Raw genomic sequence first — 24,419 nt, forward strand, 5'->3', positions numbered from 1 at the left:
TCCATTCTTTCTAGTTCTTGTGGATCAATGTCTTCAATAGGTGCATCTCATTCAACCATCGTGTCTCTCTCAATCTCCCACATGCTTCCATCAATTAACAAAGCCTTGGAGGGAAAGAATTTTATGCAAATTTTAAATGTACCCCTTCCCCTGTTTTTGGTGGGGAATGTGAGCTACGATTTAAGACAGTAAGCAAACAGAATTGAAATTAAGCTTCAAGATGGGATGAATTACCGATTACTTGTCCTCTCTCCCGCCTCCCCCATCTCGTTCCCCTCGCTCAGCACCGCTGCTGACCACAATCTAAGCTCAACCCAACCCAGCCCTCAGATCTATTGGGGTGAGAATGATGGAAGAGGAATTAGAGTTTCGAATGGCACTCACCATGTCCGCCGTAGAACAAAAGCGCCGCCGTTCTCGGAGCAAGCTCCGCCACCACCGCCGCCGTCGACAAGGATGGTGAGCTCCGCCGCCGCCAGAAAATGTCACACGCGCGCTCGGTCGGAAGGGTGTGGTTGGGTCGGTTAGTTTGTCTCGGGCCAGCTATTTTCACGAACAACGTCGCTTCTTATCCAATTCCATAGAAAAACGTCGCACAGGAGCTATTCACCCGCTACAATCTGAGGCGAGCACCCGATCGATCAGTTTAGTTTAAAATAGCACGGCAGTTCTGAACTTAACTGTCGATCGATCTTGTTCGGTTCCTGTCACTTGATGTCTAGATCTACGAGTTTTCTATGTTCTGTCAAAGTAGTTCACTTCCATTCTTTAATTCAGTCTAGTCAAAAAATTCAGTCTTGTTCCATAGGAAGGTACGTGCTAATCGTTGGACCTAATCCCCCTTTCGCCCATAAATACCAGCCCACACGAGTTACTAGATCTCACAACCAGCAAACGAGCCACAGACCAGCTCAAGTCTCTAACTCTCTATCATCGAGCACCAAAAACAAGCCCACCCGCGCCATCTCTTCCCAGTTCCCAATCGCGTCAGGCAGTGTCAGCATGGTTTCATCGGCTGAGTTCAGGCGCGTGTTCGCGGCGTTCGACCAGGACGGCGACGGCAAGATCTCCGAGGCTGAGCTGCGGCTCTGCATGAAGGCGGCGCTCGGCGGCGACATGTCGGCGGAGGAGGTACAAGCTCTGATGGCGACCGCAGACACCGATGGCGACGGGTTTCTGGACGAAGAGGAGTTTGTGAGGCTGGTGGAAGAGACGGCGGCCGGTACTCAAGACGAAGAGGGAGACAGGTGCAGGGAGGCGTTCGGGATGTACGTGATGGAAGGGAGAGGCTGCATCACGCCGCTGAGCCTGAAGCTGATGATGAGCAGGCTGGGCTTGCACCTGGACGTCGACGAGTGCCAGGCTATGATACACAGGTTCGATCTGAACGGAGATGGTGTGCTCAACTTCGACGAGTTCAAGACCATGATGATGATGGGATGATGAGGTTACGCCGGCTGATGCTGCTCTCATGCCGAAGCTATCCATCGCTGTCCATTTGCTTGAACAACTCGATCACAACTCACGCGCACAAAAATGTTGGGAGTCCCTTCTTTATATTACTCCCTCCGTTCTTTTTTAATTGACTCGAATTTAGTACAAGTTTGTACTAAATCCGAGTCAATTAAAAAGGAACGGAGGGAGTACTTCTTTGTATAACTCCTCGGGTCCAGTATAATAAATTCGACCATTTGCAGCTCCTATGAGGCACGTCGGTGGAGATTCTCTTACATATAGCGTTGTGCTTGGTATGTATGGCCGCATGAGCCTTGGGTTCTAGCCCAAGGTCTTTTACGGTAGGGACCGATCGATATGAACCGTCCGTCTAAGCTTATCCAAGGGTTCAGATTTCCAAATACTAATGGATGGGGCTAGTAGTATTTTTCGAAAACACTGCTCGTTTCGCATGTTGTTTTTTTTTTTCCTTTTTTGTGGGGTTCGTCCCGCATGTTAAGGGCACAACTTTGGGAAGTCCCAGTCCCACGTTTGGTTAGTTTTGGAAGTAGTGGGAGAGTTTAATCCAAAATCGTTTGGTTAGTTTTTTTATAATTCGTTTGTCTGATTATCTGCTTAATTTTTTGATAAAAAATATATTTTAGTATCGTGACGATACCAATTACATCTAGCTGCAACAATGTAGTGCCTCAGCAGCAATATGGGTATATACACAAAAATTACAGAAAAGAAAAATCCCGCTACAGTGATCTATTTCTTATAACTACGAACCAAAACACCACAAGACCGCACAAGAAATTCATCTCCTCCAACAGACGCTGGTGGACATAGACCAAATCAACCATCAAATGGTGTTCTCTACTGAAAAAAGGGACATCAAATGCCTAAGGACATGGAAATCGGTCGAGATGACACATTTTTTAAGGACTATCAAGCTCTTTTAATGTCAATTACTTGTTCACGCGCGAGGGCAGTAGGTTCCTGAGGGAGTCCGAGCGTTTGGTGCGTTCGGTCGGCGTTTCGCTAGTTCCCGCTCTGCCGTGACTATATAATGGCCATGCCAGCGATGGCTATGGCAAACCCTATCTGCAAGCCATGGCCGCGAACGAAAGAACTTGGAGGCGCATCACTGCCATGGCTTGCACACACTATCCGGAAGATCCGGAGAGAGTCCATCTCGACGCACTCGTTGCGTTCGAGGTGGAGCAGACTGCCACCTATGCCCGCGAGGATGAGCTCTACGGGCCCTACCGGGAGGGCATGGGGGAGGCCGCGGAGGCGGTGGCGCACTTGGTAGTCCTGTTGGAGGGCGAGCGTGCGTCTCTCGTGGAGCTTCGACGGCGTCGGGCCGTTAGGGCAGGCCGGCGGCCAGTAGGCCACGCGACAGCGAGTAACCCCGGCCATATTAGACCATGCGGCGGTGAGTAGGTACGACCAATTTATATTTACTCGTCTAACCATCTCTAAAGATGGTCCTTTTGGTCAATCAATATTAACAAGCCTGAATCAGGTTGACATGCGAGCTGACCTTGCAGCGTCCCGCACACAGACACAAATTTAGGTTGTGTTTGCGTCCCCGTGAACAGGCCGATCGTGAATAGGCCGATGTGATGGAGGTCTATTTTTCGACTAGGAGGACGTCTCGCTTAAGGGCATCTTCAACGGGGCGACGCAAACTGATGCTTGAGAGTGTTCTTTCTTGGCAGTGAAGCCAACACTAGTTAGGTTTTCTAATTTTGTAATGTTTTAACTATGTATTAGTTTGTGTAAACCATATTCCAAACTATATATTAGTTTGTGTAAAATCATGTTCTCAATTATGTATTAATTCATATAATATTTGCAACTATGTTTAAATGAAAATGAGGATAAAAATGTAGAAAAAATTATATGCGTCGAGCCGCTGGAGGCACCTCCAGACACAAACGAACGGGCGGACAAAAATAACCATTTTCACGTCCACAAGACGATGCAATGGACAATTTAGATGTCCGTTTTTTTGCGTCGCCCGTTGCCAAATCAATTCCCATGCGCACCACCGATAGAACGGAAATTTAAGTCTCCTATCTAATTAATCCAATTCTCTGCTGCTAAATACATCCAACCAAACACGCTGGCAAAAGCATAACCGAAAGAGTAAAATACATGGGACATCATGCAACTTGTCCGTATAAATCAGTTTAGTCACTGTATTCAGGAAAGTTCAATTTACGGTCATGGAAGACTCGTTGCCGGGTCATCTACGGTCACTGCTCACGATACATGTATGTATCTGCACATGTCGCACGGTGTTGAACGGTCAGCAGCGTGTTTGTTTTGCGAAGATCTCCCTAAACTAATTGACTGCTGTCCTCCCATGGGTTGATTGAGGCGTTGCTCTCCAGATTGCTCCGCCGAGCTTAGCAGCTTCAGGCGCTGCCCCAAACACGCGCGGAAGCAGAAGGCAGGGAAGAAAGGCGGCACTCCTCCATGAGACCATGACTCAGCTGGTTCTTGCTGCCACAGGTCGTCGTCACGGGGTGAAAGTGCTCCCCATCCTCGACCTCCGCGCACCACCGGCGGCGCCCCTCCTCGCCTTCCTCGCACCACAAGCACCCTCCACGCCCCCCTGCACCACCAGCTCCCTCCCTGGTCCGTCTGGTCCCCTGCACCACCGAGAATCTAATGTCCCGCCCTCTCCTATTCTCCCGCGTCGGCGTCTTCAGCGGGAGTGCCGCCACTCCCTCGCGCTTGGCTTACGTCCGACCTGCGTGATGTCGTCGGTGGTGAAGGCCAAGCGCGCCCTCGCAGGAGCTCATCGATGCGGTTCACTGAGGAAAATTGACAGGTATGTGCCCGTTCAGCGACGGCATTCGATGCGCGACCCAGCTCTCCCTGATCGACCTTCCCCGGCGTGGCGCCTCCCTTCGCAGTGCTGCTGCTACTGCTGCTACCCAGTCCTCAGAAGCCGGCGTGACACCCAATGTAGAAACCACACCTACCGACGATGGCACCCCCGCCATGCGTCATGCCTTCGCTGCAGTGTGGTTGTACCACCGCGCGGTGCCGGCGTCGACCATCGCGAGCTCAGACAGGCTACTTACAAGCTCGACCGGACGGACAAGTGTTGTCCATAGGATCATGCCGAAGTCCTCCCCGAGCACCTACATGATCCTATGTTCCTCCGAGACTATTCCTGCTCTTGCCATCTCTGTCGTCGACCATGGTGTTGCCTCGGTGCTCTCGTGACTCCTCCGGCCAGACGAGCGTGGGATACGAGGTCGAGATTGGAACGTGGCATGGGGAGGCGAGGCAGTTCTGGCGTGGTTAGGAAGGGCGCGCGCCAGTGTGCTAATCCAGCGGCGGCGGCGCCGGATTTGGGGCTGGAGGCGAGAATGAAGGGAACAAAACCTTTTCAATGGGTCCAATGTTTTTCACAAATAAGAGATCTTTAGGTGGTTTCCTGTGAAAATACAGCCTGGCAGGACGGTACTGCCACTGCCATATGGGTGCCACACTGCCATATCATCAAATACGTAGCCAGACCTTCGGCGGTGACCGTAGATGACCCGGCAACGAGTCTTCCATGACCGTAAATTGAACTTTCCTGAGTACAGTGACTAAACTGATTTATACGGACAAGTTGCATGATGTCCCATGTATTTTACTCTAGAATAAATACATGAATCGGCCTTGTGTATCAAGTTTGGGCTAATTGCCCGTGTATCTGTACCCTAGTAGGATACGTGTCGGTTAGGAGTTAGAATTTTATCCGTGCACGATTAGGTGCACGCCTGAATTAGAAAGTCCCCTGGACTATAAATATGTATCTAGGGTTTATGAAATAAACAACAACCAACGTTCACCACAAATCAATCTCGGCGCATCGCCAACTCCTTCGTCTCGAGGGTTTCTCCCGGTAAGCACCATGCTGCCTAGATCGCATCTTGCGATCTAGGCAGCACAAGCTTATTACGTTGTTCATGCGTTGCTCGTGCTCGAAGCCTTTTTGATGGCGAGCAACGTAGTTATCTTAGATGTGTTAGGGTTAGCATTGTTCTTCGTATCATATGCTCGTCGTAGTGCAACCCTTGTACATCTAGCCGCCCTTACACCTATCTTAGGTGTAGGGGCGGCACCCCGCTTGATCTTTGTTTAGTAGATCCGATCCGTTACGGTTGCTCCTTGTTCTTCAAGGATTAGTTTAATATCCGCAATAGTTAGGCCTTACAAAGGGTTGGAGGATCCAGCGGCGTGTAGGGTATAGTTTGCTAGCCCTAGACAGGATGTTCCGGGGATCAACCTCGTGTTGGTTTTTAGGCCCTGTCTAGGATCGGCTTACGATCACCGTACGCGAGCGCGAGGCCCAATCGTGAGTAGGATGATCCGATTATGCGGTGAAAACCCTAAATCGTCGTAGATCGCTTTAGCTTTATCTTGATCAAGCAGGACCACCATATATTCGTACACCTCGTACGAATCATGGGTGGATCGGCTCTTTGAGCCGATTCACAGGATAACCTGAGAGCCGATCGAGGCTCGTATTTAATGTTTACGTGTATGCCATGCAGGAAACTAAGCGAGGCATCATCCAACACCTTCCTGACCAGGTATAGGTCAGGTGGCACGCCCTTGCGACAGCATCGGTCGTGTGACCAGAAGGCTTTGCGGGCCGTCGCTCTGAGGGACCGGGGCCAGCCGCAGCCCTGAGTTGTTCCCGGCTCTACGGTGTTGCCCGTCGCTGCCCGCCTGTGGGTTTCTGACCGCAACACATTCTGGCACGCCTGGTAGGACAATCTTCGACATCCACCGCATCGCCATCTACATCTGAGATGGCGGAAGGCACTCCGGTCAAGTACGAGGATCTGACGGACGAGCTCAAGAAGAAGCATGACGAGATCAAGGCAGTCCTCGAAGCCGACCTCATCGGCTCTTTCCACAGAACCCGCTCCCATAGCATCAGGTGGAAGGGGTTCTCACCTGAAGGCGCGCTCGATGGAGTGGACCTATCCTCCCCGTCGAAGAACGCACCAGGTCGCTGCGTCAGGAGATCAACTTCATGGTGGCTCATTCGCTGCACCGCCACTCTGAGAGCCTGGTGAACACTTTGGAGCGTGTCGCTCTGCGCGTGATCCAGGAAATCATGAGCCATCGGTATTCTCCATCAAGACCAGCTCTGGGGACTTACCAAGGAGAGATGTCACTCCAGTCCCATCCACCGCTGCCGTTCGCGTTGGCAGCACCAGAAGTGCCGAACTCATCGGCATACGTCGTCTACAAGATTGGTGGTGACCCTAGTGACTACCAATTCCTACATGAGGCGCCCAAGGAGATCCCGCACGGATACACGTGCGCATACGTGCCGGACCGTAGCAACCGGGCACTCTCGAACCGAGGCTGCGACGGCAGGGACTTCCGGAACAGACAGGAGGAGCGTCGGGAGCGGATATTGAGAAACGGACGTGGCTAGCTAAGTATGCCACTCCGACAAACCTCCGGAGCTCAGCTCCCGCAGCTTGGCTCGGAACCGGAAAAGCAAGCATGGCTGGCTAAGTATGCCACCCCGGCGAATCTTCGTGGTTCGACACCTTCAGCCATCACCGCGGATCAGATTTGTACAATTCGAAAGACCAATTCGGCATGATGCCGAAAAGGAGGACAATCGGCTATTCCAAGCCGTACCCTAATGAGTACGAATTGATCCCACTACCACCCAAATATCGGCTCCCTGATTTCACAAAGTTCGGCCGGATCGGATGGTTCCAGCTCCATCGAGCATGTGAGCCGATATTTGGCACAGCTGGGCATGATCTCAGCATCGACGAGCTGCGTGTGAGGTTCTTCGCACGGTCCCTCACAGGATCGGCTTTCGGGTGGTACACATCGCTGCCACCGAACTCAATCCGGACTTGGAAGCAGCTTGGAAGAGCAGTTCCATGAGCAGTATCACTCGGAGGCTTCCGAGGCCGGCATTGCCGATCTAGCACAAGTACGACGAAGCGCGGGGAAACAGTGTCGGAATACATCCAGCGCTTCAGGACCGTGAGGAACCGATGCTATTCGGTTCACGTAAGTGAAAAAGAAGCGATCGAGTTGGCGGTGGTGGGTCTCTCATCATCGATCAAGGACGTGGCCTCCCAAGCAGACTACCCTTCATTGGCGCACATGGTGCAGAAGTTGTCAGCATATGAACAGCGCCACCCAGATGGTTACCAGGACAAATTCAAGCGAGCGGTGGTCCTGGTTGAGGCAGACGAGGATGAAGGTACTGCGGGAGATCAAGAGGTAGCAGTGGCTGAATGGGCTCGGGCGGCAAGCCCCGTGTCCTGTAAGTGGGTTAAGCCACAAGGTCCTCCAAAAGGGTTCGACTTCGACGTGACCAAAGCTGAGCAGATTTTCGACCTCTTACTCACGGAGAAGCAGCTAAAGGTACCCGAAGGCCACAAGATCCCCACGGTGCAAGAGCTGAACGGAAAGCCATACTGCAAGTGGCATAACACGTTCACCCACGCCACCAACGACTGCAGGGTGTGGCGTCAGCAGATCCAAATGGCGATAGAAAAAGGACGGCTAATTTTCAACCAGTACGCCATGAAGGTCGACACACACCCCTTCCCCGCCGTTAATATGGTGGAGTATACTTACCATGGAGGGTGCCAGCCAGATTTCTCGTGCAATATCAACATGGTGGGACCCGGGCACCACTCGGTAAGGACGGAGATGAGGGCAGCTGCTCTCATAGCAAAGACACAGAGGAAGCCGCTCCACGCGATCGGCTCCGCCACGACGGCAAGCGCTACGTCACGAGGGAGAAGTGAAGAACATAAGATATCGGCGACCTCTCTCCGATCACCTCCTCAACAAGTATGTGAGTCGGTATGACCAACGCCGACGATACAACGACGATGATGAAAAGGATCGTCCGGCTAGGGACGACAGGAGACGTCGTCGGCATGATCGCGACGAGGAGCGATATGAGCGCCACGCCAAGGAAAAGTCAAGGGAGCAAGACGACGAGGATAGGCACTGGGACTGCCCCTTCTTCAGACACTGCTGGGATTCAGGAATGAGCCGATTGCCTACAATCGGCAATTGCCCAGAATGTAAATAGAAGAAGAAGGATGCAGCTAACGTGTCTGTGTTCAAGCGTCTAGGGCCTCTCCCGCCTCGAAGCAAACGCGCTGAGTCCCCTCGGATGGAAGATCTTGAGGATTTGGAAGACGAGGGAGAAGAAGAAGAAGACAGGTACCGCCGGCCAAGGTGGTGCCCTGATGGACTCAGCCGTTCCCAAAAGCGTAGGGTTCAGCGATTGCGCGGCTTGGAGGAAGCCGAAAGGTTATACCTGCACACGCTAAGGAAGGCGCGACCTGATCTGGCCGCAAAGATCCAGCGAACCCTGGATGAAGAGGGTCGACCACGAAAAATGGAGTGGCGCCCCAAGCAAAGGAAAGCCGATGATGAGACATCGGCTGGCACAAACATGGTGCTCGTCCTTCCAACGGAGTTTGGTGCTCCAGGATTACACGAGGCACCCAATTTCGACGTCTGCGAGCACATCAACGTGACACAGGATGGGGCTAGGTTGGTCTTATCCACGGGCCCGACCGTGTAGCGAACGCAACATCGATGAACGAACGTGGCGATGCCGATCCAGGAGATCGGCCCCAAGGATCTATGGAGGAACGTTACAAAACCTTCATCGAGCAAGCAACATGGAGGCCGATTCCAGCAATCGGCCAAAATTGTCCTCACTATACATTCTGCCTGGGTTCAACATTTGATCCAACAGGGAATACCTGAAGAGCCGATACCCTCAATTACTTGAAAGAATCGGCTCGGGGGCACCTAGGTGGATAAAACACGAGGATAAGAAGTGGAAGTGTCTTTCAAATACCCGGCAGCCCAAGATATTCTTTGATGATGGGTATTGAAGTATGGGGGCCGATACATAAATCGGCCGTAAAAAATTCAAAAAAAATTTAAGCACAGCCGATGCGCAGACATCGACTTAAGGATAGAAAGCCGATGCATGGCCATCGACTCAAGAGGTATAACTGTTATAAGCAGAGGGTCAATGGAGCAGGAAGTGGGTCACGAAGAGAGACTCTAATGGAAGAACTCCTCAATGGAGTAGTTTGGTGGCTCAGATCCTCTCTTCAAGAACCCCCAAATTCTTTTTGCGAGTATTCGAGTCCGCAGTATCAGCTGGGGCAAGTTTGAGGGATCATGACCCTGACCAATGCCAAGAGCGGCATGGACGTGCAGATCAGGTTAAGGATGGGTTGCATTAAATCCGCCAAAGGAAAGGAGCCGATCTGACCAGCAGGGCGCGAGAAGTGGACTGAAGAAACTCGGGGGGCAGCTCGCCCTGAAGATTCTCTGCTCTGAGGAGCCGATTTTGTTGAAATCGGCTGGCTCTGCATTATGACTTGGAGGCCAATGGTGGACAGAACAGAGCAAGGGGATGGAGTGGCGAACCTTTCGGCACAGATAAATAAAGTGGGTGTAGTGGAGGTTTAATGCCATGACGGTTCTCGAGGACGTTATGCCGAAATTATCAATTCGTGCAGAGAAGCCCAGGAGGCGAGGCGAAATGATGGAAGATTCTGCGGCAGTTCTGCTCTGCCACGACATGACCCGACGGAAGAAAAGCGTAATGATTTTGGAAATGTCATTTCCAAGGGCATGTGTTATCACCAGAATTTGACCGAGTCAGAGGTGGGCCGCGATCAAGATGGGCTTGAAGATTATATACATAGAAGAAATACATGAATCGGCCTTGTGTATCAAGTTTGGGCTAATTGCCCGTGTATCTGTACCCTAGTAGGATACGTGTCGGTTAGGAGTTAGAGTTTTACCCGTGCACGATTAGGTGCACGCCTGAATTAGAAAGTCCCCTGGACTATAAATATGTATCTAGGGTTTATGAAATAAACAACAACCAACGTTCACCACAAATCAATCTCGGCGCATCGCCAACTCCTTCGTCTCGAGGGTTTCTCCTGGTAAGCACCATGCTGCCTAGATCGCATCTTGCGATCTAGGCAGCACAAGCTTATTACGTTGTTCATGCGTTGCTCGTGCTGAAGCCTTTTTGATGGCGAGCAACGTAGTTATCTTAGATGTGTTAGGGTTAGCATTGTTCTTCGTATCATATCGCTGTCGTAGTGCAACCCTTGTACATCTAGCCGCCCTTACACCTATCTTAGGTGTAGGGGCGGCACCCGCTTGATCTTTGTTTAGTTGATCCGATCCGTTACGGTTGCTCCTTGTTCTTCAAGGATTAGTTTAATATCCGCAATAGTTAGGCCTTACAAAGGGTTGGAGGATCCAGCGGCGTGTAGGGTGTAGTTTGCTAGCCCTAGACAGGATGCTCCGGGGATCAACCTCGTGTTGGTTTTTAGGCCCTGTCTAGGATCGGCTTACGATCACCGTACGCGAGCGCGAGGCCCAATCGTGAGTAGGATGATCGGATTATGCGGTGAAAACCGTAAATCGTCGTAGATCGCTTTAGCTTTATCTTGATCAAGCAGGACCACCATATATTCGTACACCTCGTACGAATCATGGGTGGATCGGCTCTTTGAGCCGATTCACAGGATAACCTGAGAGCCGATCAAGGCTCGTATTTAATGTTTACGTGTATGCCATGCAGGAAACTAAGCGAGGCATCATCCAACACCTTCCCCGACCAGGTATAGGTCAGGTGGCACGCCCTTGCGATAGCATCGGACGTGTGACCAGAAGGCTTTGCGGGCCGTCGCTCTGAGGGACCGGGGCCAGCCGCAGCCCTGAGTTGTTCCCGGCTCTACGGTGTTGCCCGTCGCTGCCCGCCGGTGGGTTTCTGACCGCAACAACTTCCCATACCGCATTCGCTAGGGCGCGGATGGGCGAAGCCTCGCCGGCGCGGCGGTGGGGACTCCTTCCGCGCCCTCGCCCGAAGGACCCAGAGTCCTAGACCGGGACGTCACCCTAGGGCTAGGGCGCGGCGCGGACGCTGACGTCATGGCATCGATGTTTTGCGGCGGGTGCAGCGGGAGGCGTGGTGGTCTTCTCCATGAAGATCGACGGTGGACGGAGTGGAGGGGTCCTCCTCTCCTGCGGATCGGCCCCTCGAGCTGCATATGTTTGCGAGGTGGGCGGCCGTTGAGAGCCGGGCTCCGACTGACGAGGGATTACCTCGCCAATGCCTACGTATTGTAGACTTGGGTTTCGGGAGAGAGCGACGATGGAGATTCCGGGAGCGAGATTAGGCACACGACGTACCCAGCTTCGGGTCCCCTCGGTGGAGGATCCCTACGTGCTGCTAGCAATCCAGTATAATATCATATGTATGTTTACAGGGTGCCGCCGTAGGCGGAGCTATGTTGTCTATTTGCTATCTATCTGTTGGCCTCTTTATTTCGGGTGCCCTGGCTAGCTTTATATATGCAACCAGCTTAGGGTTTTACAAGAGTCCTAGTCGACTACTTCTTCGGGTTGCCTTGTTAGGCCTTCTCCATATTTGGTCTTCTCCATATTGGGCCGAGCCAGGTATACTAATAATGGGTACCCGAAGGGTATGCCCATGTCACCGACCACGTCGGAGCCAACGATGGCAGAGTCCTCGGGCGTCGTTACCTTGTTCAAGGTGTTGTGGTTGCGTATCTCCAGCCTCCTTCCAGATGTACGGGGGAAACCCTAGATCTAGGCCTCCCGGCTCGGATGATGGTGGCACTCTCGGTGTCGCTCACCCTCTGGGAGGCATCGTTTTGGAACACATGATGCATGGAGGGGTCTGGTGGTGGAGCGGTGTTTCATCTACCGCGTCATCAGCGGCGTGGCGCAACGGGGTCTCGACGGCAGGTGTGTGAAGATGGATGTCCGCAGGACGGTGGCGTTCTCTAGCCTTTTGGTAGCATCGACGTCATGTCTGGCAAGGTCAATGCCTTGATCCATCCTGAAGATGGGTCGGCTAAAGATGGTGGCGGTGACTTATTGAGTGTGTGCAATGGTGTGCGTTCTGGGTTTGTTGGAGTGGTTTGTGTTCCTGACTCGCTCTTGGGCGTTTTGCTGAGGCCTTCAATTTTTCGATAATATGTGTTGGTGTGAGATCCGGACATAATGTCCTGACATGGTCATCCCCTTCATCAAGCTTGTTGGTGTTGCTACATTCGCTAGAGGTGGCTTCAGTTTAATCTATGTATTTTCCTTGTAAGGCTCCTGTCAATAATCTTAATAAAAGAAAGTTATGTGTATTATTTTAATGCAAGGCTGGAGGTATAATGTCCATTTCGGGAAAAAGAAACAGACTGCTCTAAAGACAACCCATTATAAAAGATGCATGTGGTGTCATCTGCAACTGACATGGCAGAGCAAAACCCGATGTCGTAATCTTTCAGTGGTTGTCACTATCTGGATTGCAGCAACTACAATGCTACTATCCGAGACGAGCACGATCGTTCGTTGAGTTTAAAAATGTGAGTTCAGTTTAATATTGCACGGCAGTTCTGAACTTAACTGTCGATCGATCTCCTTCGGCTCTTTAGAGTTTTCTATGTTCTGTCAAAGTTGTTCACTTTCTTTAATTCACTCTAGTCAAAAAAATCACTCGTTCCTATCGTTCCATAGGAAGGTACTACGAGCTAATTGTTGGACCTAATCTCCCTTTCGGCAATTACTTGCCAAGATGCTGAACCATAAATACCAAAACAGACGAGTTACTAGATCTCATGCCCCAAACGAGCCACAGATCAGCTCAACTCTGAAACACACCGAGCACCTACAGACAAGTATTCCCAATTGCGTGAAGCAGATTGTCATCATGGTTGCCTTTGCCTCGGCTAAGTTCAGGCGCGTGTTCGCGGCGTTCGACCAGGACGGTGATGGCAAGATCTCCGAGGCTGAGCTTTGCCTCTTCATGAAGGCGGCACTTGGCGGCGACGTTTCTGCCAAGGAGATGCAAGCTCTGATGGCGACCGCGGACACCGACGGCGACGGGTTTCTGGACGCAGAGGAGTTCGTGAGGTTGGTGGAAGAGACGGCCGCCGGTACTCAAGACGAAGAGGGAGACAGGTGCAGGGAGGCGTTCGGGATGTACGTGATGGAAGGGAGAGGCTGCATCGCGCCACTGAGCCTGAAGCTGATGATGAGCAGGCTGGGCTTGCACCTGGACGTCGACGAGTGCCAGGCCATGATCCGCAGGTTCGACCTCAACGGAGACGGGGTGCTCACCTTCGACGAGTTCAAGACCATGATGATGATATGATTGTGTTTTTAGGCCAGCCGATGCCATTCTTCTGGCTAAAGCGTCTCCTATCTGTATGCATGCTTGTTCACGGTCTCTCTCACGCAAATAAAACTGAAAATTCGTCTGATCCATATTGTATAAATTCTATCATTTGCAATGTTAGAAATGTTAAATCATCAGGAATGAAGTATGAATTACTTCACCGGACAAAATAAAGAAATCTCTTGCAAACCTAGACAGGTAAAAAATATGAATGGACGATAGTGCAGATAAAGAAGGTGCATCTTCATTTCCAGTGCTCCACTATAATATCAGTGGATACCTGGGACAATTTACAGATGCCAAATAACCAACAAAGAACATAAACAAATTATAAAGCACAAAGAGGAGTTGCACCTCCAGTTCCAGTACTTCACTATAATATCAGTGAATACCTGGACATATAAATCTACAGAATCTTTTAAGGGTGACTAGAAGAACAATATCTTTCCAGGAGCCTATAAATAGCACTTACCCATTATTCCAGCATATCTGGCCCTAATTAAAACAGATCAGACCAGACTTCACCTGACACTAGGCAGCTTCCACACTCGTAAAAAGAACAGACAGGAAGGCCCAGTTCTCGAACCTGTACAACAGCGCTACAGCTCACTACGTCTTCTTCACTGGGGCACATAAATGTTAAAAACTAGATTGCCCCGACGAGCTGACCAGTTCACCACTGCAGAGTTACAACTTTATAAGTACATGTCTCCATAGTCTATTATGATCATCAGGTGGGTGCTATATTAAATGACCCACAGAAAAAGGGATCTTTTTTTTGTTGGTCTATATGAGATTAATCTGAAACCTACACTTAAGTCACAATCTGGATAAGGCTAATTTTCTGAGCCCATGGAACTTCTCCAAGCTCACACCTTATGAAGGGGGGCGCCCATGACTTCAGATATAAGAATCACCATCTGAAGACAATTGTGTCGAGGTCTTTAGCTATATCAACCAGGAACTGATTCAGAAGTGATGTGTCCACTAGCACCAGGGGGATTAAAACTGCTGGCTGGCGTGGTTCTCTGAGCAAAATCGAGCAGCATCTGGCGTTGCTGTTCGTTTGTATGAGGAAGGCTTGCGCGTAGTAGTTCAACTGGCATTTCCCTGCTAGTTGCTCGGGAGGCTTCGGATCCAATGACAGAGCCCGATGCCTGCATGACAAACATCTGCAGAATACTTTCATACTTACTGAGACAGTATTTTGTAAGAAGCCCAAAGAAAGCGTCGAATGATGCCTGCCAGAGAGCTCTGTTTGACGGGGTATAGCTGGATACAGTATTCTGATCAGTCAGTAATTCAGTTGCTCGATCCAGTACTGATTTAATAATAAGAGAAGCCCCATCGCCAGCAGAGCTACCAAGAGGACGGAGAGGTGGCTGTTCAGATGAACAGACTACCGCAGCAAGGCAAGCACTAAGAGCGCCGAGCTCCATATGGTGAACACAAGATGAAACAGTCTTTGCCAGAGCAACTGTTGTCTCTGCTGCACTCGAATCTGATGGTAAACCCCCAAACAAGAACCTCAGATGTCGGAAAATAGCCATGCATACAATCCTCGTCAACTCACTTCCAGGGACAACAAGTCGGAGGTAACGAGCCAGAAGCTTACGTCCTTTGGGAAGAGAAACAATGCGAAGGAAGACAATATCATCCTTCAGGGCTAAACCAGATGATTGAGCAGACTTGCTAGGCCCAAGAGGGTCGACCATCTGAAGTGATGCAGCTAGACCTTCAAGGAGGACTTGTCGCCTTCGCCTCAGTTGGAAACTGTTCTCCTGTGCCTGGCTAGACTGCAGGAGCCTGTCAATATCTTCCACCTCAAGAAGAAGACCAATGGCATCTTCAACAGTGACCCTGGCTGCCAGCATTGGTTCTTTCTCCAGAGACCTCACAGAAGACTTCTGATCATGAGAACCCTCACCTGATGAAGGAAGGTCAACTTCAAGAAGAGACCGAGGCCTGCGTATGGAAGAGAAAGAAACTCTCCCAAGAGCATCAACCTGAAGATATGCATGCTGATCACCACTTGACCGGGACTTGGAAGGCAAATCTTTCATTGATGTTGGGGCGAAATTGGTCTTTTGCTTAGTACTAGTACCCTTTTTCGCAATGCAAGCTTGGTGGTAATAATCAACAACATAAGGATCACTGCTGTGACTTGCTGAGTGCTGCATTCTTAGGATAGACTCGATCTCTTCAGATGACATGTACTTGGATCTGAACTTTAGTCCACCACTCTCACCATTCTGACTACCAGTAGTATCAGACGGTGGTTGAGAAAAACGCAAACTGTGTTTTCCCCTTCCTGATCGTGATCTCTTGTCTCTTGATGAAGGAAGACTTGTAGCAGATTCAAACCTACCTGTCATCTCTGGGGGATGATGGTGGTAGAACAGATGGGGTGGTATATTCAGGTAATTCTGATGTGATGGTTGGAGCTGCGCCAATCTCTGCTGTTGCTGAGAGAATAGCAGTGATGACATTGGGTTATTCGGAAGTGATATTTGTTTCTGTAATAAGTTTGGCAGTAGATTAAGATGCTCCCCACTGAACAGGTTGGCCTGGTTGGACCAGTCATTTTGCATTGGATTGCTTACATGCAGATTAGGACCACCAAAAGGCATGCTTCCTCCATATGGTAGTCCATGAGGTAATCCAACCATATTATACGGAGAACCTGGCAGCTGCATGCTCGGAGAACCCATCTGTACTCCCGCTCCAAATGATGGAATGCTCCCATGACGTGTAAGACCTTGAGCAGGATACGGTGATCTGCCACCTGGAGGTGGAAACGAGGTAAATGGAGGAGACTTTGGTGCTGTGATAGGTTCACTTAAACGGTGCTGCAGTGGCTGCTGAGGATAGGAGGTTGTTCGGCTTAATGGTTTAGAGTCCCCTGGCTGCACCATAGAATGTGACTGCGACCACCATCTTTTACCATCCTGGAATTCCTCATTTTCTAATATATCCTGATAATTCGGAAATTCTGCATCCTCAGCCCAATCAACAGTTAAAGAACCTGAAGAAAAACCATTGCACAGCTCAGCAACATATAGAATCTTAGGGCATGAATTGATGTTTAGTCGTTTACTATACAGAAAAGTTTGCATAAGACGCTGTCAACAAAAGTTTATGTAAGACAGTCTTTTAATCCCAGCAGTATAATAAATAGGAAACTAAATTTAAGTCCACGGGGGATTGAAGTTTTGCATGCTATTCAACCAACAAATACAGACACCTAACCGCTCTTCATGAAAACATTGATTGCATTAAACTTTGAGAATATGTGGAATGATGCAGAATATAATCATATTGTAATGGAGCATATGCTGAGCATTCAGGTTTAAACAAAGACACATGCAAAACTATAATATATTCATTCGCATGTATAGCAGGACAAAATTCTACCGATAATGTACATGCTGAACACTTAGAGGCAAAATGGTTGAGAAATAAAACCAATTATGATGCAACAGAGATAAAACATGCTGTGAAGACTGGCTTGATGATTCTTATCGTAATATCGTGCTTTTGAGATTCATATAATATTATATTTCTACATGTGCATCACTGTACTAACTATGACAGACATATTAATATTTAGCTTACACTGATTCATATATATGCACGCTAGACACTGAAATGAATTGATTATTAAGTGATACTCGAGTCTATAACTCATTGACCCTGTTTAGACACGGCAGCACTGTAGAATTGACTTCATTAAGATCTGAAATTGGTATTGAGCTAACACAAAGATGATAAGAAATATGCGAATCAAGCACAAATTTAAGGTGGATCTTGGGGTGGTATAGCCACCTGGGGTAGCCACATATTTCTCCATCACAAAACTCCATACTAAGAAATTTCGCTGTACTAACCATGACAAACCAATTAATATTTAGCTTGCATTAATTCATTTATATGCATGTTAGACATTGAAATGAATTGACTATTAAGTGATACTCGAGTCTAGAACTCATTGACCCTGTTTAGACAGGGAAGTACTGTAGAATCGAGTTCGTTAAGATGTGAACTCGGTATTGAGCTAACACGAAGATGATAAGAAATATGTGAATCTCAAAGCACAAATTTGAAGATGATAAGAAATATGTGAATCTCAAGGCACAAATTTAAGGTGGATATTGGTGGGGGGGGGGGGGGGGGGGGTATAGCCACCTGGGGTAGCCACATATTTCCCCATCACAAAATAAGCTCTATACTAAGAAATTTCAGTGTTAAATTTTTAAAGAGCAGCAATATCACTTACTTCCTCTTGAGATGGATCGTCTGTCACCAATAACACCAGGATTCCGTGTTCCACTAACTGTTCGGTTCAACTGGCATAAATATGTAAATTTCTCAGTGCCGAGTAATAGAAAAGGTAAACCAGCAAAAAAAACCAGGGGTAAGGGGCAGAGCTAATACAGAAATATGTATCAAGTAGACAAGTACAATTAATATATCCAACAAAGACTACGGTGAAGACGCAATTACCAAAAACCTAGGTTGCATAGCTACAGACTAAAATCTTAGTCAATACACCACAAACTTGAATACAACATTATACTTAGAATACAGAACAGCCTGATAGGCTACTTCAAAACGAGTCCAAACCCCAGGAACTGGGTGTCTGCAGCATCTCCTATGCCTAATTTTGATGGGCCAAAACGTAGCAAAATATATAAATGCGATCAGAACAGAAATCAGAGTCTAATTACTCGTGCGTCAGCCTAATAAAAATGTATGCCATGGAGTTAAAAGATAGCAAAATTTCAACAAATAAATATGCATGCATGTGCCTGTTTGTTGTTCAGAAAGCCATTTCGACATTAATATTTCAGCTCAGTTTAATAATCTATCTATGTCCATCATGGTCAGATATTGCAGTTAATCTAGATTATAAGAAAAGGATGGATCATTACAGAAAAAGAGTAACCACTTAGCTAGATATGATAAAGCATAATGGGGTTCAGAAAGCTGCTAGTACTTAGAGAAGAATCTGCTGAATAATGTGTATTCCCAAATCATATGTGATAAGGTCGAAAAATTCATACCCAACTCCTACAATTTTTATCAAGCAGAAACACTGGAGCAATAAGTTGAGTAACAAACCTTAGCGAAAGTGCTCGCGAGATCATCGACGTCCGACAAGTTGCTTAAATTATCAATCTGAGGAAACAGCGGTTTCAATCAGAATAACAGAAAACAGTAGAGAATTAAAAAATAATCTAGATATCACAAGAAATGGTAAAAAAACAGGAAGCATTTCGAATGCACAGAAAGTGAGGTTAGCTAAAAGCATGGACATGCCTATGATTCATCATACAAACTAGGTTACTGAAAGATATTGTTCAAAGATAGACGAGTAATTCCTCTATACTTGCACGCACATTCTGCTTATCATAATTAACTTGATGTATCTGTTTATACAAAGCACTCTATCAGTCTATCTAATTATGACCACACACTACACGTCAGCCATCCAAGCAGTAGTACATTCTGTGGAATCACTAGAAGTAGCACAATCTTAAACTCGCCAAGTCCAGAACTACATGACATGAATCTTAGTGGACAAACTTAATCCAGACGAGTTTCAAACTAAATCTTAACACTGCAAGATCAACAAACAAGGCAATGGAAATGCAAAAGCAGTTTATAGGTTCGGAACGACACAGCTACCAAGGGTGGGGACAGTCAACTATCAATTTGCAGCATACTAGGTCTAACGGTTATTTTCACACACTTGCATTGGACAAATGATCTCAGCCCCAAAGTTCCAGAAATAATTTTGTTTGAGACAGACCCAGAGAACAAATAACTTCGGGGCGGGACAACAAAAGATGTACTATGCACCAAAAATCCTAAAATAGATATAGGCTGCTCATAATCAACTATCAGTGTTGTAGGGATGTTTAAGCCAGTTTTCGTAATAGCATGGGTGCAAGAAGATTCTTCTTCCATCTGTGACATGAAAGTCCAACCTAATATTGGAGTTTTTGTGCTTTGAAAAATAGCTAAATTCGCTCATTAAACGCGTAAGGTAGCTCAAAATTTTCCACTATACACTCAAGTACTTGGGATAACACTACTGATCTGAACCTCAGTTCCACCACATATTACCCTACAGGCCCACACGAATCTATTCTCGATTCGTCCAGCACCAATGTCCCACTACTAGCATCCATCCAACTTGCAGAGCAGAGACCACATGCCATCGAGCAAGATCAAGCATAGATGAGAACCAAACACACAAACAAGGCCGACAGTTCGTAACAAATACGGCTACTGTGCAGCAGATGCGAAGAATTCTCACCTCTTCTCCAACCGAGGAGAGACGGTACAGCCCCTCTTCCGCCCCGCTGAATCCACCGCCATTGCCATGGCCACCGTCAACCTCCAAGCATCCGAGCTCGAGCCCCTCGCGCGGCTCCTTCCCGAAGAAGGCGTACTGCCCCGCGTCAAAACTATCTGCAGCAGCAAAGATCAGACCAAATCAGCGGGTGTATTCAGATTATACAGGCGGGAAACCAAGAACAGCAGAGGCAAGAAACAGCACGCGAAACCAATCAAGCTAACACGCTGCAAAGTCTCCTCTGGCTTCCCCGAGCACGCGGGTGGCAAATTCGAGCAATTCACCACCGGCAGCCGAGGATTCGCAGCTAAAAATAGCGCCGACCTCCCTCCTTTGGGCGCCAAATCTAGCAGCAGAGCAGCAACAGCCGAAACAGAACACCAACCAAAACCCGGCGAGCAGATCGAGCACGCCAAGCAAATTCTGCCCGGGATGAAGCCTCACCTGCGGCGGAGGAGGAGGAAGCGCCGCCGCCGCCGCCGCCGCCGCTGTCCGCCTCGACGCCCAGCATCTCCGCGTAAGGAACCTAGCAGCAGCGACAGCAGGAGCAAGTGGCGGCGCGCATCTAGGACGAGAAGCTTGGCGCGATTCCTCCCGGCTTCGGATCTGGGAGCGAGCTTGCGGGGATGGGCAGCAGGGAGAAAGATAGCTCGGCGGCCTCGGCTCAGTGCTGCGTACTTCTCCTCCCCCTTCCCTTCTATCCCTCTCTCTCTTTCTCTCTCCTGCCTAGAATAATAAAACCGGAATATACATATATATATATACATATATATGTATATATTGGGATAGAGAACCCGATTTATTTTTTCGAAAGGAAAGCTAATTTATTGCCGCAAGGAAAACACAGTAGCGAATCAGGTGTACAAGAAAATGTCTTTTCTCCCTCGCTTTGGGATTAGGGTTTCACACTTTTCCTTCCCTTGCAAGACAGTGCAACCAGCATCTCATCACAAGCAAAAAAAAAAGTGCAAGAGAGATTAGCAGCTGGTAGATGAGATGCTACTCCTAGAGAGGATTAGATAAGATGGACGGGGAGACTTTTGGCTTGGCTTGATCGTTACTCTATCTATAATTAACTTTTGTAATGCGTTATCGTACAGCTACTCTTCTTCCCTTCTCTGTCTCGCTCTTCTGCGGTGTCCCTTTTTAGATGGGACTTTTAAAATGGTGTTATCATGATTTGATTTGGCGTGTCACTGCTAAGCTGGGTCCTAGTGAGAGCTTGGTTTCTCTCTCCTCTATGATTACCTGCCCCTCCTCGCTAATAGTGGTTTTGGGTGTGGATTTAGCACTCGGTTTAGTGGTGTGATGGAAGGTGGAGGTAGGCTTCTCTTTTACTGTATTCGTTGGGAGGGAGGGAGGGGATCCAATGTTGATAACGACTTGTTTATCCCCAAATGGTAACTGGACAACTACTAGGCTCGACGAGTAGTTATGAAACCTTGTATAGTACCATGCGTAGATTACATGTACTCCTACATCTACTGCCTAAACAAGTGCGATTGATTCTGAGAATGACCTTTCTGAATCTTCAACCACGATTTGCAGTGAGCTACTACCTCTCAGAGTAGTAAAGCATCATTTTCCAATGTGGAGCCATAATGCTGCGGCATGGCGCGACCGTGCAAGTTGGGGCTTCGATCGCCGGTACAGTTGCAAGCTTGACACCGATTTGCTCGCCCCCGGTCTGGTTCCCCCAACGTGTGCAGCTTGACCATGCGGTCCTTCTCCTATACTCCGTACATTTTTTTTCGAAAGAGGGGCCATACAATATTTATTTATACTTTAATTAACAGAATCCATCAAGATTATACATCATAAAATCCGAAGCCACCATACGACACTTAGAAACCCAACAATGTGTAAAGTAACATGTCGGTAGGGCCTATGCCCTAAAAATAGGAACAAATGCCCCACCAACTAAAACCCGAGGCATCTCAGAGTCGCCCTATGATAAAAACAGGAGCTCACAACCGATTTAGCAGACCCTTGGGGAGCAATTTTGCCCTCGCTTCAAAAGTCGTCACCAAGTCCATCTTCAGGGCAGAGATCCACGTAACCATTGTCAGTCCTCTCGTCGATGCCACCATGAAAAGATCTGTCGCACGTAGCACCTGCCGAACAAGCATGACTCAGCGTCACCTGCCAGCCAGACATGACTTGGCATCTCCTCTATCATCCACTGTCCACCAGCGCCGCTCCAGAAACGATGCTCCTAGGAGAGAAAACGACACCGCGATGCCGCCATCATCCGGACGATGACCAGACTAAGGTTTCCCCTGGAGTAGCATGAGTAGGTCGAAATTGTTTCTTAGCGATACATCCATCAAGGTAACGATGCAAAACACCACCATCGTCCACCGACTCGGTTTTCACCGGTAACTATGTCTTCCCAACTCGCAACCGGGGCTAGAGATGACGGATCTCGCGATTCGACAACCCAACCTCGGGCCGACCACCTCCGGCGGAGGAGATGGACACCACCACCAAGTCAGGAGCAACTGCTCCAGGGATCCTCATGACGAGGGAGAAGCCCAAGAGAGCCACCACCGACGGAGCAGCCATCAGAGCATCAGCACGAAAGGAAACCCGCCTAGACCAATTCACCCCCAGATCCGGTCAAACTCCACGCCGACACCCAACAGTGACGCTGCTTACAGATCGCCTCCTGGCCGCCACCCCCCTCCAGCATCGTCGCAGTTGGAAGCCCAGACGAACGCCGCCGCGCCCCCAATCAACAACCGAGGAAGGTCGTCACCGCCACGCCACCAAAGCTTTCCCTGCAGCGCCTCGGGCGGCAGCTATGGGGGCGGAGAACACACAGGGGAGGGCAAGAGGGACCTCTGGCGGCCACCTTGGCGCGGAGCGGCGCCGTCGCACTAGGGTGTAGAGAGGTTAGGGTCGGGGGGGGGGGGGGCTCCCATGCATATATATGCACGACCAAACGACCAACCGTACAAACAGACTATCAGTCCAGGGCCGCGACCATTTTCTTTCTTTTTTTCCCTTTATGTTTAAAGATTTTCTTGTACCAAATAATTGAGCATTCATGTTTTGTTTCCATTGGTCGCCTCCCTGCCGGGACCCTGGAACATGGTCTAGAAGAACAAGACGTGGGATTAAAGAAAAATGGCCGGTACCAAACATGATCCTACAAAAGGAGCACGCCATTAACAAAAAATTCTTTTGAAAGAAAGTAGGTTGGGACATGTGGATAGAAGTATTCGCGCGACGCTTTCTTTTTGCGGGTGGTGCTCTGAATTCTGATGCGGTAGGGGTCCTTTTCCGCTTCACATTTCCGGCTGGCATGAGAGCGAGAATTATTGGGCGGTGGAATATTCTCCGCCACGGAAATGCTCGGAGGAATATGTTCCAGGGAGCCGGGCTAGCTAATCATCGAAAGCTACAAATTGTGCTGTGCTGGGCGCACCTGAGCTCCATCTGAGAGGGCAGCCGGGAACAGGCAGTTGCTGTAGACTGTTGAGTGTGGGGGTGGTTCAGGGTCGGCCGAATCTGGAGATGGCAGCGATGCCAAATGTTGCACATGAGTCGTACTCTCTTCGTCTTAGGCTGGTGCCAACGCGGGCGCCAGTGAGGGCGATACCGCCCGGGGCGGGGCGGGAGAGGGGCTGGAGGCGGGCGGGACGAGAGGGAGGGGCGCCGGCGGGGGCGCCGGCGCGCGCGCCCGCTCCCGCCGGCCGGCGCCCGCGTTGGCGGCGAGAGCGAGGCGGGAGGGAGGCGGGAGCGGGGCGGCAGCGATGGCGGGGTGGGCGAGAGGCGGGCGGGAGGTAGAAGACAAAGGGATTTTTGCGGAAAACCCCTGGACTTAGGAAAAATTGGTAGGATTTGGCATTTTAGGGTGTTTTGAGCCAAATTTTGAGGGGCTTTTTGCACAACAATTTAAATAGAGCTGGCACTATTTTATGATGTAATCGGTAACATTTTAAGTTGAATAAAATAATTTCTTCCATTATTTTGAATGTCTAAACAAAATCGAGTGAAATAACTTAATGTGGAAAAGAAATGGTGATGTGGAGGAGAGAGAAGTGAGAGTGGGGACTATAGCCCATGCATTGGCAAGGTGGGGTGAGAGTGGAGTGAGAGTGGGGTGAGAGTGGGGTGAGAGTGAGAGAAAAGCTGACGTGGCGGGGCGGGAGCGGGGCGGTGCATTGGCACCAGCCTTAGAAAGGTTGTCTTACATTTGTTAAAAAATTGAATGTATCAAGGTACATCTAGATATATCTGAATTTTGATAAATATCAGATAACCTTCGTGTGATGGAAGGAGTAGAAATTGCACGGTTTCTGCCAAATGTGCCAACAAATGATATGGATTTACCAAACTCTTTTCCTC

At 49.1% G+C, this 24,419-nt stretch overlaps 3 protein-coding genes across 3 annotated transcripts; 2 read left to right on the plus strand and 1 right to left on the minus strand.

The window, feature by feature from the left end:
• Nucleotides 1-1,002: 1,002 nt before the first annotated feature.
• LOC124663002 (putative calcium-binding protein CML23) lies at nucleotides 1,003-1,443 on the plus strand. The gene has a single exon (XM_047200769.1). The coding sequence runs from the start codon at nucleotides 1,003-1,005 to the stop codon at nucleotides 1,441-1,443; it is 441 nt and encodes a 146-aa protein (XP_047056725.1).
• Nucleotides 1,444-13,237: 11,794 nt separating this feature from the next.
• LOC124660311 (putative calcium-binding protein CML23) lies at nucleotides 13,238-13,681 on the plus strand. The gene has a single exon (XM_047198120.1). The coding sequence runs from the start codon at nucleotides 13,238-13,240 to the stop codon at nucleotides 13,679-13,681; it is 444 nt and encodes a 147-aa protein (XP_047054076.1).
• A 250-nt stretch (nucleotides 13,682-13,931) lies between these two features.
• Nucleotides 13,932-20,771, minus strand: LOC124667959 (protein PAT1 homolog 1-like). The gene is made up of 5 exons (XM_047205179.1): nucleotides 20,511-20,771; nucleotides 20,028-20,182; nucleotides 18,827-18,883; nucleotides 17,982-18,051; nucleotides 13,932-16,730 (listed from the first exon to the last, which is right to left on the minus strand). The coding sequence occupies exons 1-5, from the start codon at nucleotides 20,575-20,577 to the stop codon at nucleotides 14,659-14,661; spliced, it is 2,421 nt and encodes an 806-aa protein (XP_047061135.1). The 5' UTR covers nucleotides 20,578-20,771; the 3' UTR covers nucleotides 13,932-14,658.
• Nucleotides 20,772-24,419: the final 3,648 nt, after the last annotated feature.

The sequence above is a fragment of the Lolium rigidum genome, chromosome 6 (assembly GCF_022539505.1).
Source record: "Lolium rigidum isolate FL_2022 chromosome 6, APGP_CSIRO_Lrig_0.1, whole genome shotgun sequence".
NCBI lineage: Eukaryota > Viridiplantae > Streptophyta > Magnoliopsida > Poales > Poaceae > Lolium > Lolium rigidum.

Bases quoted from the DNA above. Each gene is read 5' to 3' on its own strand.
- LOC124663002 (XM_047200769.1), top strand. From the start codon at position 1,003: ATGGTTTCATCGGCTGAGTTCAGGCGCGTGTTCGCGGCGTTCGACCAG.
- LOC124660311 (XM_047198120.1), top strand. From the start codon at position 13,238: ATGGTTGCCTTTGCCTCGGCTAAGTTCAGGCGCGTGTTCGCGGCGTTC.
- LOC124667959 (XM_047205179.1), bottom strand. From the start codon at position 20,577: ATGCTGGGCGTCGAGGCGGACAGCGGCGGCGGCGGCGGCGGCGGCGCT. The intron at 20,183-20,510 runs GTGAGGCTTCAT...TTGCTGCTGCAG, and splicing joins TTCCTCCTCCTCCGCCGCAG to ATAGTTTTGACGCGGGGCAG. The intron at 18,884-20,027 runs GTGAGAATTCTT...CTGTTTCCTCAG, and splicing joins TCTCCTCGGTTGGAGAAGAG to ATTGATAATTTAAGCAACTT.